Source organism: Triturus cristatus, chromosome 5_2 (genome assembly GCF_964204655.1).
Source record: "Triturus cristatus chromosome 5_2, aTriCri1.1, whole genome shotgun sequence".
Classification (NCBI taxonomy): domain Eukaryota; kingdom Metazoa; phylum Chordata; class Amphibia; order Caudata; family Salamandridae; genus Triturus; species Triturus cristatus.
The window spans coordinates 1001780458-1001797847 of record NC_140588.1 but is presented as its reverse complement, the minus strand read 5'-3'; the positions used below and the strand labels follow the sequence as shown (position 1 = coordinate 1001797847).

General features: G+C 42.2%; 1 protein-coding gene across 2 annotated transcripts in view; it reads left to right on the top strand.

The window, feature by feature from the left end:
- The window catches only part of LOC146829570 (vascular endothelial growth factor receptor kdr-like), a 579398-nt gene that overhangs the window by 147530 nt on the left and 414478 nt on the right, over positions 1-17390 (top strand). For both annotated transcript variants that reach the window (XM_085608274.1, XM_085608273.1), the window contains exon 2: positions 9684-9780. In XM_085608274.1, coding sequence (XP_085464400.1) covers positions 9684-9780 — 97 coding nt within the window. The remainder of the gene's footprint in view (positions 1-9683; positions 9781-17390) is intronic.

The window sequence follows — 17390 nt, the reverse complement described above, 5'->3', positions numbered from 1 at the left end:
AATGCAGAATGAGGCCATTTTGCATAGGTTTGCCTGTATTGCATTTCGACACACCCTTAATCTAAGGATACCTACAGGTGCTGATGCCAGGTACACCTGTGGGAAATGAAACAGGCACCTGTCATTAGTGTGGAGAAGGGGCGAGGAAACATGAGCTCCCAGGGAATGGTGGGGAGGTGACAAATGGGAAAGCTGGGAGCATCAAAACAGTTGAAACTTTCAGGTTATACTTTCCTAATGTCCTTTCCAACTTTATTTGGCAAAAGGATGGAATATGTTTTTAACTAAGGTGGAAAATGCTACTAACACCTCCGAACTCTGTTTTTGTGATTTTCTCGAGCTGTGGGAGTGGGTTTCTCAACCAGAAATAACGTGTCCATGCAGGGGTGCCAAGGGTATGGTAGAGTCAGTGTAGAGACTCAATGCTAAAGCTGCTTTCACGTGGTCAGGGATTTGCCAGGGTTGAGGCTCTTTGGAAAGGTTTTGACTGAAGGGGCATTTCTGATCTTGTTGGGGGGAGGCTTTCCTGATACGTGCCTGGACTGAAAAGATTCCTGAGACGGTCCAGGGATTTTAGACGTCAGGCTTGCAAGCATGATATTCAAGAAGTTTAAATCTATCCGGTGCTTAGCTTCTGTGTGATGTCCACATCTTTCATCTATACATGTATCATGTGCTAATTTTGATTTTTAATTGGATGTCTTTAGGAGAACTTCTGTTTTAATGTGTTCAGTGTGAGGTGTCTTTGTTTCATCCATAGCTGGATGTAGTCAAATTCACATTTTATGTTTTTGTCAGATTCAGGTGAGTTGCACTATAGACCCTGCTGAGGATCATCTTTGCACTGGGGTAATGAGATCTCTACCCCAGATCTCCCACCTTCAAGGTTTTGGTGGAAGATCTGAAACCATGAAAAAAAGCCTCACCACATGAAAGATTTGAATAAAGTCTACCTACAATGGGAAAATGGTTATGTGCTATTTACAGACCTGTCACTTGAAATGGCATGAACACCTATATCTATAAAAGTCACGAGAAACATAATCAATACATAATGGTGAGAAGAATGGGATAAGAAGGAGTAATAGTCCTAGTCTCAAAGCATTTTAGGAAACTCAGGTCTCAAAAACAGTTCTTCGTCATAGTAAATTCAAATTCTCGTCTTGGCAGAATCAGAATTGGCAGAATTTTACCCTCGCAAACTGTACTTGCAATTGCAGACTTTGAGTCAGTATGGGGGAAGAGCCACAATTGAAAAATGTGTGTTGAAACATGTTTGTGGTTCTTCCTGGGGGGATAAACCTACAAAAACAAGTGAAAGCACAATAATATACAATCTCACACATCGATTGGTGAGGGAGAATTCTATATTCTTCTACGTCCTTATAATGAAGAAAAATTCACCTATTTCTATGGAGTTGCTTGAAATTCCCTCTGATTTGGGCATTGACGGAAAGTCTTTTGGCCGTGTTTTTATCTTGTTCGAACTCCCTTTCCATACAGGTAGATTTGGCTCAGAAGATGTTCCAGTTGTGCTACGTTTGCCATAGAGAAAATTTGACATCAAATTTGTTCCATGATATGAGGATTGTCTACCCTTGGCTGATTTCTACGAAGAGAGCCAGAGCATGAATATGTTTGAAAATTGTTTTTTCATTGTTTGTGGGCAAAGTTGTACATTAGCTATATTATGTTTTCATTCCATTTGGCTGTGAGCCTGTTAACTTCCTGATATGGGGGATGCACTGCAGAATGTAAACAGCTCTGGAGGCTACCAGGGATGTCATTAAAGTCCCCAACTTTAGCAGCCTGAGCGGGGGTGGGTGCCACGGGGATATTCAGTGTAACCTAATTCATAGAAACTATTGTTTATGTTCTCTTTGACTTTGCTCACAGACTCTGGCCTCCAAAAGAAATTCATAAATTCCACAGAAAGAGGATATTATGATGGGCCCCTGTGGTGGGAGAACAAATGAAACAAGAGAGCATGGAAACGAGGTATAGATAAAAGATGGACTGGAGGTCGGATGTAAAGGATGATGGATGGACAGAAAAATGAACCAACTTCCTGAATGGCACCAGTGTAAATTACTTAATGATTTTAAAGTCTTGGCTATCACGTCTCGCTCTCTATCTTTCAAGGCGTGCCTTAGAGTTCCCATACAACATTAAAAGCCTGACACATATTAGTCCTATGGTAGATATTTCCTTCTGCTTCTTTTGTGATTTCTTAAACTTGGTTTTAGAAGTCACATAAATCCACTAAAAATCCTCTAAGGCATGACTAAAGACTAATGCCTAAAGAGTTAGGCTCTTTTATTTTAAGATGAAGGCAAGGAATGCCTCCAATCTTGTTATCTGGAGAGTATTTACAAATCTGACTAATATATTTTTCCTTGACACTTACACACATGAATTTACTCAAAAAGGTTGAAGAAAGTATGGAAATGTGTGTAAAACAAACACCTCCATATTTCAAAAAGGTGTAGTGGAAGGGATTTTCACACCATTGGGAAAGGATTTCTTCACCAGGAAAAGAAAATTCTTTCTAAAGACAAAAGAAGATGGAAGTAGGGAAAATAGTAAACAGGATAGAGAGCATTTGCAATGAACTGCAGATTCATTTTTTTGAAACACCAAAAAGTCTGCAATCTCCTGAAATACTATCAGTGCAGCTATGATGCTCAGACTTCTCTCATTTTCAATATGATTTGCTAATTAGCCCTGTTAAGAGAAGAACTTACTCAACAGCATACATTTTGTCACTTTCAGAAAATACTGACTCTTGAAGCACTTCTTTCCCCATTATTTTCTCAATATAATACCTTTTAGAGAAACTTTAGGATGCTTTAGGGAATTACCCAGATATTTGACACTGCACTTATGTAGATATTACTCAATAGTATTTTAAATGAAGAATTGTGATAGTCGCCTCTCAGTAGCTGCAAAGTTGATCATTTACAGTTTTTAAATTTGTATTGGGTTTATTATAGACTGTACACCTAGCCCCGGAAGGTGGCATAGCGCTTTATGTAGGGGCAAGAATCATGCATTCTGTGATGCTTCTTTACAGACTGCCCATGTGGTTGTTTGCATACACCACCTATGTATAGGCCTTAAGTCTTATATGTTGGGCTGTGGTTGGAGGAGATTGATCCTTTGGGTAAGGGAATATTTGGAGAATGCTTGCCTTCTGTTAATTTTCTTTCTTGCTTTTTGGAACTCAAGTCCAGTTATTGGAGGTACGCAGTCAGAATGATTAGAACCACTCCCCTCAAAGTGGCCTGGCTTCTTGGTATTGCTGACATTGCATATGATGCAGGTTATGTTGAACTAAATTCCACTACACAACCAGTGATGTTCTCAAAGGCAGTTATTATGTGACCATGCTTTCTACGGTCCGCAACAAGACAAGCAGATAGCCACAGTTCTGTCTGAGAGCCCAGTAAACAAGCATTCTTTACTCCACATGCCATGGGACATGGTCTATGGAACGGGGGTTATTTTCGGCACTCTGGGTGTAATTTATCTAATGAGGTTCGTATGGAAATGTTCTACCTGAGAGCTTTGCATACTTGTTCCTTTAAGAGCTGGCTGCCGTCCATATACATGGGCTATGGTAGACTTTATCTTGCTGTTTGAAGAGGAAACATAATTGGTTATGGCTAATGCCATATTGCCAGAGCAACCATGTTAGAGGAAACCTTCTAGAAGCAAAGATCTCTTAAGCGTATCATGATCTGAAATGGTTGAAGACCTCTTGTTAGAGATTCAGGGCACAGGGATGCCCCACAACAAACAACGATATAGTTAAAGAAGGAACTGCTCAAACCAATCGCATTAAAATAACGTTTAAATGTTGTCTAATAACCACAACCAAATTCAAGGAATAAATGTAAGCGGAAATTATTTGCTCAAACCATTTCCAATGAATGCCAAAGGGAGGACGTTTTAACCTGGGCTCCAATAGAAATCAGTAGGATGTAAAATTGGTGAAAGAATTGCTAAGTGTCTCCATTGATCTTTTCAGAAAAAATCTATGGAGAGACTCAGCAATTTTTCTATCAATTTGCTTGGTGTCTTTTCACAAATGTACTTGGTGTAAGAGAATCTGATGAGTCAAGTAAGGATGGTGAGTTAGACCAAGGGAAGAATTCTCCCCTGAGTTTTAGACGCTTTCCTGAAGGAGAATCTTCACCAGAGGGTTAGTGTAAATGATTACTCCGAAACGGCCTGCACAAGGTCGGATATACATTTCTGATGATTGTAGTAAGGATGATACAGCACCTGGATACCCTCCGTGGTAACAAAAAGCTCTACAAAGATACTGATTGATTGATCGATTGATTGATACTAAACAAAACTAAACTGGAAAAGGTCAAGATGGTGGAAGGGTCACCTAGAAGGCTGATGCTTGCCACAAGTTTGTTTAGTGCACAGGAAGGCATCTCTCAGTCTTTTCTCTGGTTATGCCTTTACTGAACTCTCTCCAGCTGATCAGCAGTCTCAAGCCGAGCAGCACTCGTTGGCCTTCTATACAGCAGAGGGGATGGCACTGTAGAGTTCTGAAAGAATTGAAAAAACTCAAGGAGGGAAGAGGTGCCAGAGTAGTCAATTCATGTCTCTCTCAAATTGATATTAGGCCTTCACCTCATTCTAGCAGCTCTTTACTAAATCATTAAGCTCTGCACAGGAGGCCTCCAGTTCCATGACTGGGCCTTCATTTAATTGTCATTATCCCTAGCCCAGGTCTCTTAGGGCCCGATTACGAGTTTGGTGGATGCGGTACTCCATCACAAACATGACGGATAACCCGTGTGCCATATTATGAGTTCCATTATATTCCATTGGATATAATGGAACTCGTAATATGGCAGATGGGATATGCGTCCCATTTGTGATGGAGAAACTTGTCCACTAAACTCGTAATTGTGCCCTAAGTGTGTGTTCCCTGGAACACAAATGCAAGAAAAGTAAAATGGGCCGCCTAAGCCCGCAGTTCGATGGTTGGTGGGTAAAAGAAAGCCATAATGGAAGTGCAATGGCCTCTTCGCACCCCCGTAGCCCATCACGACTGATCCTTCAACACCACTGATAGCCCAAATAGAACGGAGAATTCACCGTAGGAAGATGGGCCTGGGTACCCTGTTTAAGGAGATCGTCTACTAACAAAATAATTCCTCCCTGCACCCCCTGACCTGTTCAGAACCAAGAGTATCTCTCAATGATCCGCGATGGAGGAAAAGCCTTTAAAGTCTAGTCTTCCCCACTTGGCCGGACTGGTCCGAGGCGTCCTCCCCGATGTGCGCTGCGATAATGTGGGTTACCCAGTGATGTCCGTCAGGTATGCAGAACAGAAAGGTCTGAAGGGGCGTGGCCTCCTCAGCGATCCTACAGCGCTTTAACTTCTCCTCTTAAGAATTTTGTGTGACCTGAGCTTCAATATACATCTTAAAGATTTTAAATGATTGCATTGTTCAAACAGGGGTGGGGGTGGAGGAGGGCTTATGTTCAGGAGGAGAACTATGGTGAGCACAATGGAACAGGTATCTAGAAATAGCAATAACAAGACTGAAAACAGCTATATTTCATGCAGAACGGTGCTGTATATTTAAATACCTTAGCTGTGGGATCTATTTTAATCATCACTTATGAGCCCCAAGGCACACAGTACTTGTAAGATGCTTCATTGCCACTCTTACAAAAATACATTCCATTCCGTGAGATTACACACATTTTAGATTCATAATTAAGTGTAACAAACACTAGAGGGAGGGGGGTTCATCTTAGCATAGCACTAAATCGGTGATTTACACCTCGCAAGTTTACGTCGTTTATTTATTTATTTACGCCAGCCGTGTTTTCCCAAAGTATGGTTATTTCATCTTTATGAATGTACTTGTTATCATCATATAAATAAGACGGGACAATAAGCCACGGAAACAAACCCGTGTCCGGTGATTTCCCCACACGTGATTCATCGTTAAAACAGATGCATCGGAAGCAGAGAAAATGTGAAATGAAACGAGACATATCTAGCTGTCGGCATCGGGCTTTGCAGTGTAAGGCGCTCGGATTCAGCTACTGCCTTCGATCGAGGTTCAAAAATCCAAAATAAAAAACAACTTCATGAAATAGAATGTTTATTTACTTTTCCTTCTTTTTCTTTTCTTTTTTAGTTCCCTTTTTTTTAAAGGTAGGTATGGTAGGATCTATTGACGTTCACTGATTTTATATCTTTAATTAAGAATTAAATTGTATAGACATTTCCTGAAGAACGTTCTATATTACATTCTTTTTCGAAATACACTTTATCTCTTAAACTTTAAGGAACCCAAAATAAATGAATGCACAAATAATTAAATACAAAGATACACATGAGTTTTTAAGCCACCTTCTATTAGAATGATTGAGTAGAGAAGGTGTCCCCAATGAGTAGCTCTGCAGCTATCTGTAAGTAGCTCTCGGGTGTGCCTCCCAGCCTACATACTATAGAAGCTTTTGCTTGGTTGAATTAATATTTGTATACCAACATTGAAAAGTGTGTATTCAAGACGAAAATGTGTGTATTTTCAGAACTCTTAAGATGATGTTTGGAGAAAAAATGGTTGAATTTCCAAAATGTCTTTAAAGCTATTTCTTGGTTGATAAATCATGTGGCTTTGGAGAGACGTATTGTTCATATTATCGCCTTGGCGTCAGGGGCATTATAGCTAACGCTGCTACGTATTACCATTTAAAGGCATTCCAAATTAATAATGCTTTTTTTACTCTGCTGCCTGATATGCTGATGTAATTACTGCTGTCAATCTTGGATGGGGGGGTCACTATTACATCACTAACATTAGCAGCTCTGTGATCATTTTCATTGACCATAAGTAGCTCTTACAACCGAAATGTTTGGAGAACCCTGGAGTAGAGAGTCACCTAAAACTCTCAATGTGGGAGGCTGTATCCCATGCCTCTCTGCTAAAACTAGAAAGTGAGATTCAGCATCCTTTCACAATACTAAACCCCAAAGCTGATGCGCAGTGTCCATGGCATTAAAAATAAAAACAATGGGGATAATTTATTAAGCAAGAAACAGGTGTGACAAATTAAGTGACCATACATAAACTGAGTTAGAAAGCAAAGCGAGTAGACGTCTAAATGCTTCCTCAGTGCAAATCTTGATCCCGTGCACAATTTCTAGACGTGCAGATGCCCATTTTCATTTTCTTGTGCATCTTCATATATTGTTACACTCACATGAAACACATGGTTAAATAAGTTTAATTGTATTTTTTTTTTTTATTATGTACGTAGAACTAATACATTTCTACCTCAACATTCCATTTGTAAACAATAACCTTCATTTTCATGGCTACACTGGATTTGATTTCTGCTATGCTACTACTATACCTTCTGTATTAGGCATATGTTTAATACTAATATTATTAGCTTTCAAGGTTAGGCATTTGTTTACTAGAAGTCAATGTATTTGGGAGATTCCAGTTAACTGTCTGCGAGAGGTTCATTGTTGCATGAGGGAGAACATGAAGCCAGGTGCAGTATTGTGTGGAGATGCTGATGATGTGATCATGTATTACACAAAGTAAAATACACCCTTCCATATAATATAAGGATATTGCAAATCACCTTGGATTGCAACCTTCACTTCCACCAACCCACCAGACATCTACGCTCAGCCTCACTCTCCCTAGCACACACACCCCGGATCCGCAAAAGCAGAACGGGTGGCCTTGGATTCACGTACATCGCACCCAAAAAATGGAACGACCTACCCCCACACATCAGGACCTCCTCCTCACTTCTTACATTCCGCAAGAGGCTGAAGACCTGGCTCTTCCACTAACCCCCAGCAGACGACCTACACACCTGCTCCAGCTCCTGGATACCCTTTGAGTGTTAAGTGGCGCTTTACAAATACATATATCATAATACAACATAGCATAACATTGTGTTAAATGGCTTTATTTAATTGGGTTAAGGTGGGCAATTTGACATAACTTGGGTCGTCATGTTATGACCTGTTACATGGTTTTAAATTGCACTAGGAGATGCATGCCAACCAGAGTAATCTGACAAAGCATTTGGGGATCAGTGGTGGATCCTTGCATCCCTGTACACCCCAATCTTCTGAAATCCTTCATTTCCTGCAATTGTATTCTTCCATTCTAAGAAGCCTATTCTATTTAGACCCCCGAACCTTTACTCATAAACTGCTTTATATATTGTACAAGCTTGTTATTTAGGCCAAAGTTCACTGAGGCCTGAAACATCCCTTTCCCAACTTGTATAATGTCCTTATTAGTTGAATTGTAAAGTCTCTTTTAATCTATAATACAAAATTGACACCACAGCTCACCAGTAATAAGAAACTGGAATGGCTACAGGACTGTATTATGTGTAATATGAAAAGGACATCATTGTATTGTAACAATGTATTACAGAGCTGATGTTCAGTACAGGAGAACAAAAATGCATCTATGAATAATGAAGCATTGTATACAAAACTGACTGATAAACTAACTTGCATTAAACTGCTGAAAATGTTTTACCCTTTTTGCAACATTTTGAAAGGTGCATAGTGATGTGTTTGTTGCTAAAGAGCAGATTTCACAGGTATTCTTAAAATCTGAAAATAAATGATCTTTTGCATGAGGGAGAACATGACACCAGGTGCAGTATTGAATGGAGATGTTGATGATGTGACCATGTATTACACAAAGTCAAATATACCTTTCCATGTGATGTAAGGGTATTGCAAATCACCTTGGATTGCATGAACTTTAAGGAATATTGCCTTTGTATACACGACCAAGGAATTCTAAGGTGACTTGCAGTTTTCTTCCACCATATCGTGGGGCGTACTTTTTCCTAAATATAGCAGGTTATGTTTTTTAATTGACTAACTGGTTCATAGATTATCTGTACTTATCAGCTCATTCTGCGTATAAAATGTTTTTTCTTTGTCTGGCTCAATCCACTTTCCTTAATGATTTCGGGCCCGAGGACCCCATACCCTGTGGCCTGTTAATTTTTCTTTATTTAGGAGAGGGGGACCAGGCAGCCCTGATGACCCCAATTCCCTGGGGCCACGCCTTTAAAAAACATTTTTTTAATGTTGATGGGGGCCACGCGGACCCACCTACCACGGCCGATTTCGGCCCCAGGGACCCCATCCCCGGGGACCGGCATCTCAGTTGGGGAGCCCAGGGGGAGCCTGAATGCCCTCATGGTCACTGGAGGGGGGGAGCCGGCATTGCTTTGACACACAGGGAGCTGTTAAACATGCAGCTCTCTGTGTGTCGATGCAAAACATTTCTTGAATCATGTTGCGTTAACCTCTTCAGTGCCCATGACGAGATAGTCTCGTCATGGAGCACGGTTGCGCTGTGCCCATGACGAGACTATCTCGTCATGAACCCCACCCACTAGTGCAACGCGCGGCACAGGAGGGGGAAAGGGCGTGGCACGGAAGGGGTTAAATGCATCTCCTGAGCATCTATGCGTGGTCATTCCATTGAATTGTGATACAAAACAATATTAATTACTGCAAACTTTGCCTGCTCAAGTTCTTTTGCTGCTTTAATTATATACAAAGACTTTGTATTGGTGGAAACAGGTGCATGACGTGAAACAAGTGCTCATTCTTTTGTTTTTCCTCCTCTTTTGTTAAGGATTGGGTGAAGGGAAAGAGCTGATTCCTCCAGAACTCAACCGCTTAGGAGAACACATTGTCATCAATGCAGGCGAGAGGTTCACAGTAACATGCAGGTATGTGTGCCCAGAGCAGCTAAGTGCAGCATTGTCTAACCTTGGTATTATTGCAAAATAACACGGAAGACCAGGAAATATTACGCCATCGACTTCACATAGGATCTGTTCTTTCACAAGTGCATGGTTGATGCAGAATATAGGGCAGATCCATAACCACATGGTCGTTAGAGGTGAGTGTAACTCGCATAATCCTGTATAGAATAATTACACGGAATTACCTAAGAATGCCGAGAAATTACACTTAAATTACGTGAGAAGAATAATTCTGCATTTAGCACTATTTCATAGCACAAAAATGACCCCGCACGTCCAAAATGGACAACAGAACACGAATAGCGAGTGTGTTTGGGGTAGGATTTTCCTCTTAATTACTACCACCATTTAGCAATATTTCCATAGTATAAAATGCATCCATATGTTTAAAATGATCAGATTCCCCCTGCCCAAACTATTCTTAACAAGCAGGACTGTAAATATTGGCAATTCTGCATCAAAGAGTAACCAGGAATTACCGAAATTACTCCTATCACTCCAGCATAATCGTAATTCTACCCAGGCCTAACGATAGTACGAGTACCTAATGTGATCTGATGCAGCAGGGTCAGTTTTAATTAAATAAATACATTTTTTATCATTTCATTTGTAATTAAAAACTAAATAAAAAATGAATTATTTATAACCTAAATAATCTCTGTGCAAACCTCATGCAGCTTCTTTAAACAGATTGCAGGGGTATTGCCGCCCTCTCTGGAAGAAATCCCAGCAGTCCCTAAATCAATTACTTAAATATGGTTTCCTTCCATTAGCATTAAATCAATCACTTTTTTAGTCACCCGCAGGGCAAGAAAACCCTCCAGACAGTATGCAATGAAGCATTACACTGAGAAGAGGGCTCCCAGAGTGTAGTGAGCAAAGACCACTGGGCAGTGGTGGACCTTTATAACCAGTTGAACCCCAGTTGCCCGCTAATGTAGGGCCTTCTTTAATAGCCTGCATAAGGAGATTATGTACCCTTTGTGCTGGATGCTGCTGGCTACTGTGCATCTAGTTTGCATCTAGATGCACAGTATCCGGCTGCATAAAAGTAATTATCCAGCCTTAGTTACATGTTTTGTTCTACAAATTAAGGGCCAGATGTGCTAAGCCATTTAGTGGTTGCAACCCTGCAACTTGCTAGATCACATGGTATGCGACCTCTAAATGCATATGTTTTTTAATGTTTTCTATGAAGCGCAACAAATGCCCGAAGGCGGCTCGGTACTAGCATAAAAACAGGTAGAGTGCACCAACAAAATTTGGACATAAGGAGAAGCTGAAAAGAGCCAAGTTTTAGCTTATTTTTTCTGAAATTAAGTAGCTAAATAGCTTTTCACTTGGTATAACCCAATTTTGCGAAGCATTACATGATTACAGAATAACAAAATAGGTTTAGAAATGCATAACAAATCGCAATTTGAAAGATACGTGGTTAGTGAATTTCTAAGTGGTTTGCAACAGCAAATTAGGTTACAAACCTTTTAAAGGTTACTGAATCCTCAAAAGAGTCCTTTGGGGACACCTTTCTCTTTAAGAACATTTAAAAAAAAAGTTTGCTGAGAAGATGGCAGTGGCCCAGGGAACCACAGCCAACACTTACACAAACCTCCCCAAAAAAACAGTACAATTATTTTCTACAAATGCAGCCCCGTTTTCCCAAAACATGTTTTCTCCATGTTAATTTCCTTAGGAAACTTTAGACACCGCTACAGCCCAAATTGCTGAACTGACTTGCACCAAATTTGTCAAAAAGGTAGCTTTTGTTCCAAAAAGCACTCTTTTCTTTAAATAGTGTAAATCCAATGAACCGAGTCACAAGCAAAAACGTTTTAAAAAAAACAAAACTAGAAAAGGAGGCAAACACCCTGACCCTCTGACCCCATAGGCCTAGTCAGGGGGTGCCACAGGGACCCCCAGGGCCCAAAAAGCATTTTTTAAATATTTTCGGAGGGATTCGCGTAGAGTGCGCGAATCCCACTGACATTTGTTTGAAAAACCTTTAAACGGTCTTCCCCTGTTTAATTTAGACCCGGATGGACCAGGTCCCGGGGGCTATGTTTAAAGTAAATGTGGGGGCCATGCGGGCCCCGCAGCCCAGGAGACTGCCACCTCCCCGGGGCTTTTTAATAATCAAAAAGCGGCGAGGGTCCTTCCTTCCATGCTGCCCCGGGGACCAGCACCTCCTGGGGCATTCCTTAATTAGTGTTGGGGGCCTCAAGGACCCCCCCAAGCCCCGGGACCGCCACCTCCCCGGGGCTTTTCTTTATAAAAAAGCATGTGGGGGCTCCTGCCCCACACACTGCCCTGGGGCATTGCTTGATTAGGGTTGGGGGGCCTCGTCGGCCCCTCCCCAAACCCCAGGGACCACCACATTCCCAGGGCTTCAAATGTGCTCTCGCCCTGCCATAGTAAACTTCTGCTTTGCTTCATGGAAGCGAGAGCAGAAAAACTGCTCTCGCTTCCATGAAGCAAAGCAGATTTGCTTTTGGGCACAGGGAGCTGCATGTTAGCAGCTCCCTTTGTCCAAAAGCAATGCCGGCTCCGGCAGGAAGCGGGGAGCCGGCAGGGACCACGGGGACAATACAGCCCCCCTAGGCCCCTCCTCCCGTTTTTAATTTAAAAAAATAAATAAATAAGGCCGGGCAGCAGGGATGGGGTCCCGGGGCCAAAAATGGCCCGGGAGGGGGAGCCACATGGCCCCCTCCCTTTTTTTTTAATGTATGGCTAGCCCCGGAGGACGGGGTCCCCGAGGCCATAATTGGCCTCAGGAAGGGGGCCACACGGCACCTCTCTTGCCTCTTTCTTCACCTCTGTTGCTTCTTTCGGCATTTCTCTTACCTCTTTCTGCACCCTCTTCCCTCTTTCTGCACCTCTCTTGTCACTTTCTGCACCTCTCTTGCCTGTTACTGCACTTTTCCTGCTTCTTCCTGTACCCCACTTGCTTCTTTCTGCAGTTCCCTTGCTTCTTTCTGCACCTCTCTTTCTTCTTTCTGCCCCCTTTGTCTCTTTCTGCACCGATGTTGCTTGTTTCTGCTCACTCTTGCTTCTTTCTGCCTCTCTCTTGCTTCTTTCTACTCCCCTCTTCCCTCTTTCTGCACCTCTGTTGCCTGTTTCTGCACCTCTCTTGCTTCTTTCTGCACCCCTCTTGCCTCTTTCTGTACCCCTCTTTCATCTTTCTGCACCTCTCCTGCCTCTTTCTGCACCCCTGTTCCCTCTTTCTGCACCTCTCTTGCCTCTTTCTGCACCTCTCCTGCCTCTTTCTGCACCCCTGTTCCCTCTTTCTGCACCTCTCTTGCCTCTTTCTGCACTACTCTTGCTTCTTCCGCACTTTTCTTGCTTCTTTATGCATCCTATTGCGTCTTTCTGCACCACTCTTCCCTCTTTCTGCACCTCTCTTGCCTCCTTCTACATCTTTCTTGCCTCTTTCTGTAGTTCTCTTGCCTCTTTCTGCACCTCTGTTGCTTCTTTCTGTACTACTATTGCCTCTTTCTGCACCCCCTTGCCACTGTCTGCACCAATGTTGTTTTTTCTGCAGTTTTCTTGCCTCTTTCTGCACCTCTCGTGCCTTTTTTCTGCGCATCTCTTGCCTATTTCTGCACTTCTCTTGCCTCTTTTTGCACTTCTCTAGCTTCTTTCAGCGTTTTTCTTGCTACTTTATGCCCTTCTCCTTCTTCTTTCTGCACTTCTATTGCCTCTTTCTGTAACTCTGTTGGTTCTCTCTGCACTTCTCTTGCCTCTTTCTGCACCCTTCTTGGCTCTTACTGCACCTCTGTTGCTTCTCTATGCATTTCCCTTGCTTCTTTCTCACTTCTCTGGCCTCTTTCTGTATATATCTCTTCCTTCTTTCTTTACTTCTCTTAACCTCTTTCTGCACCTTTGTTACTTCTTTCAGCACTTCTCTTGCATCTTTCTGCACCCTTGATCCCTCTTTTCTGCAACTCTCTTGCCTGTTACTGCAACTCTCTTGCCTCTTTCTGCAGTTCTCTTTCCTATTTCTGCACCTTTCTTGCCTCTTCCTGCTCCTCTCTTGCGTCTTTCTGCACTTCTCTTGTTTTTTCTGCAATTCTCTTGCTTCTTTCTGTACTTCTCTCGCCTGTTTCTATATTGAAATGGGAAGTGCAAGCTGTCAAGTTTAAAGGTCTGCATGCCCTCATGACTGAGGTATATGTCTACTTGTACATGTATTCTCACATGTGTTATGCATCTGAAGATGGTAGCTTAAAAAGCAGGTAGCTTCTCTTATAGGTGGTCAGATCTTAGTTCTGCTCTGTCATTCGGTTGCACAGGCGGACATGTCCTATGAATATAGGTGTTATAGAGCCCCTCAAATATACTATTGAATACACATGTGCCCTGCATTATGAGCAGAAAGAAATACATACACCTTGTACACAAATGTACAGAGTATACTGTTTGAAACATGTGTATTCAAGTATTGGTATGTTTATTTCATGTAACATGTCACCAGGTAAAATCAGAGACACACGCATGCATACCTTCACAAACTTGGTCAGACTTACGACAGTGGTATGGATAGGATTGCTATTTTACGTTTGGTAGGCCTAACATTCTGAGCAGTCGATGAATAGTGAACATTCAAGAGAAAAGTGAGGTTTAAGACATCTTGGGAGAAGGATTAGTCATTAGGCTACTTTGTATGAGTCTGTGGAAAGGTACAGTCGAAGTAGGCCTTTTTCTGCACCATTGTTGCTTCTTTCTGCACTTCTCTTGCTTCTTTTTGCACCTTTCTTCCTCTTTTGGGACTTCTGTTGCCTCTTTCTGCATTTTTCATGCTTCTTTCTGCACCTTGCTTCCTCTTTCTGCACCTCTCTTGCATCTTTCTGCACTTCTCTTGCTTCTTTGGGCGCCTTTCTTCAGCTTTCTGTACATGTCCTACCTATTCCTAGTTAGAAATTAGCATTTAAAAAACCTTAGAAATTCACTGAAAAAAACACAGGTGTAACGGAAGTTCTAGTTAGGCATTAGCATTTAAAACAACCTTAGAAATTTACTGAAAAACTACAGGTTTCAAGGACGTTATATTTAGGCATTAGCATTTTAAAAACCTTAGAAATTCACTGAAAAAAACACAGGTTTCAGGGACGTTATAGTTAGGCTGACATTTCACCCGTCCAAAACCAGAGAAAATCAGCCGTTATAGTTAGCTGAGCTGACTATATCCTGCGCCCCCCAATGCACTGCTGATTACATCACATATTACATCACTCATGACATGGTCAGTGACATCACTGATGACATCACTGAGTTTATTACTCTTTCGCTAGATGGCCCATGGGCTGATACGAAAACAACAACACAGCCCTTGCTAGTCCTTTCAAGCTGCTACATTACCCCTCTGGCCAGTCCAACTCTGCTGACTTCAACTGACATCAATATCTGTTGAAAATCATTGATAAATATTGCTCCAAGTCTTAATGAGGCGGTGATGCCCCTTTCATGCTCCGGTTAATTGCAATTCAAATTGAGTCGCAAATCCACATTTTTACTCAACAACGGGGTTCTTTAACTATTAAAAAGCCCTTTTGGGATGCTAGAATCTTTGATTTTTGCATGTATTCACTGGCGGTGCGTCCATTGGGGGCATTGGGGCGTTGCCCCACTAATGCCACAGCCCCAAAAAATCGTTCTACTTCTGACGCTAATTGCAGCAATCAGGACTCGAGTCCTGATTGGAATTAGCGTCAGAAGTAGAACACGGACGCTGAAAGGGGGCAGGGCTGCAGCAGCACTCTCATTGAGTGACAGTGCAATAGTGCGCATGTTCATTTTTTGGGGTGATAATTTTTACGATCAGCCCGAACATGCGCACTAGCCTTCCCCTTAAGAGATCGAGGGTTGCTTCATGCGCAGCCCCCGGTCTCCTAATGGGCAGGGAGTATCTCTGCCCTCCAGCCAATCCTGGTGCTGCTGAGAGGGGTTGCCAGCCGGCAGCCACTCACGCAGAAGACGTGGAAGGCGCCAACGCACCGGACCCCGAGCCGAGCCCAGGAGCAGACAGCAGAGGTGGCGCGGACCTGCCAGGTCAGGTAAGTTTAATTTTTACTTTATTTTTAAACCCCAACCCCCGCGCGACCCCCCCCATCCCCACCAGCGAGTATTGCGATTATTGCGAGCAATGCGAGCCGCAACTGTGTTTTGTACATTATGTATGTATGCTCTGTTCTTGCTCACTAATCACTACTGTGTAAAATGGAAAGGGGTCTCCGGTTTCTTGTGGGCACGGCGCTTTGTGAACTTTTCTGACCTTTACTGGTTTCACAGGCATGCCATGTGTCTGGGATTCTGCAGTTTACTTTATTTATTGATGCCATTGAAATTCTCAACCTCGTGCAGTTTAGGTGACCTTGGGATTCTGGCAAGCATTAATTAACACAACAACAATTGTGTAAAAAATTAGATTCACACAGAAATGATGTTCCTATCTGTAGTTTTGCGACACTCTCAGGTGCGTATTCAGACAGAGTCCTACCATGGCACCAGGACTCATGAACTGTACGTACTTGCATATTCGTCCACATCATTCCGCAGCGCATTTTACGTGTCCTTTTTGCGCTTAACAGTTCCAAGTACAAGGGTCATTGTTTCCCCACACGCAGTGTTGATGTACGTTTTATTGGCAGGTCTGTTGTGCACATGGTACCAGTTTCTACGTCAGTTGGTTTTGAGAGTGCTGTGAGTTCGTAGTTTGGTGCTGTAAATGGATGCAGCAGTCTGCAGTTTTTAGAAGCAAATGATGTCAAAAATGGCTCCCAAAAAACACTAACCGCCAGCCGTGGAATAAAAGATCATACCCCGCTTCAGGTCTGATCTGCACATGCCACTCGCCTCTTTCCCAGGAGGGGTTGTTTTTAGCTGCAGAATATCACAGCTCTCCGCTGCGCCCGCGGTGCCCATTTTTCTTCCCCATGCCAGGAATTTACCAACAGTGTTTTTTTCACTTCGAGGCGCTTATTAACTGAGAATGTGTTTTGAGTTTAGTGCATACATTTATTTGCCTGTTATGAGCGATTTATTAGCGCAGCAAAAATTCACTGATTACATTTCTCTATTTGTAACCATTTTGATTTTTAGATATTACTTTAATTATTTTCTCTAGACCTTCATAAACAGAATTTTTTTAATACTGTTTTCCTGACATTTGTTTTTAATGTGGGTGATGTGGGAGACTAGTCTATTTCAGAGTGACATTTTGCAGAGAAATGTTAGTTTACGTTTCATGCAACATCCTTAAAGTTACTTTTAGATCAAAACAGTACCTCACACACACATGAGAAATGGAAGGGTGCCACAGAGATTATTTGCGTTAATATTAGTGAGCTGCTGTTGTGTTGCAATATTGAAAACACATTTAGAATTTTGGAGGAATGGTTATGCACTGTCAGTGACCTAGCCAAAGAGGGCATGAAATAGCTGAAACTGGACTATATAGTCAAAGCGGTTCCTAACAGGGGCCGGTGGCCCCCTAAATATGTTAGGCCCAGGGCCCTGAAAATCCTTAATATGTCCTAGTTTGCCCACTCTTTAAAAAAAATATTCCCCCTTAGGTTGTT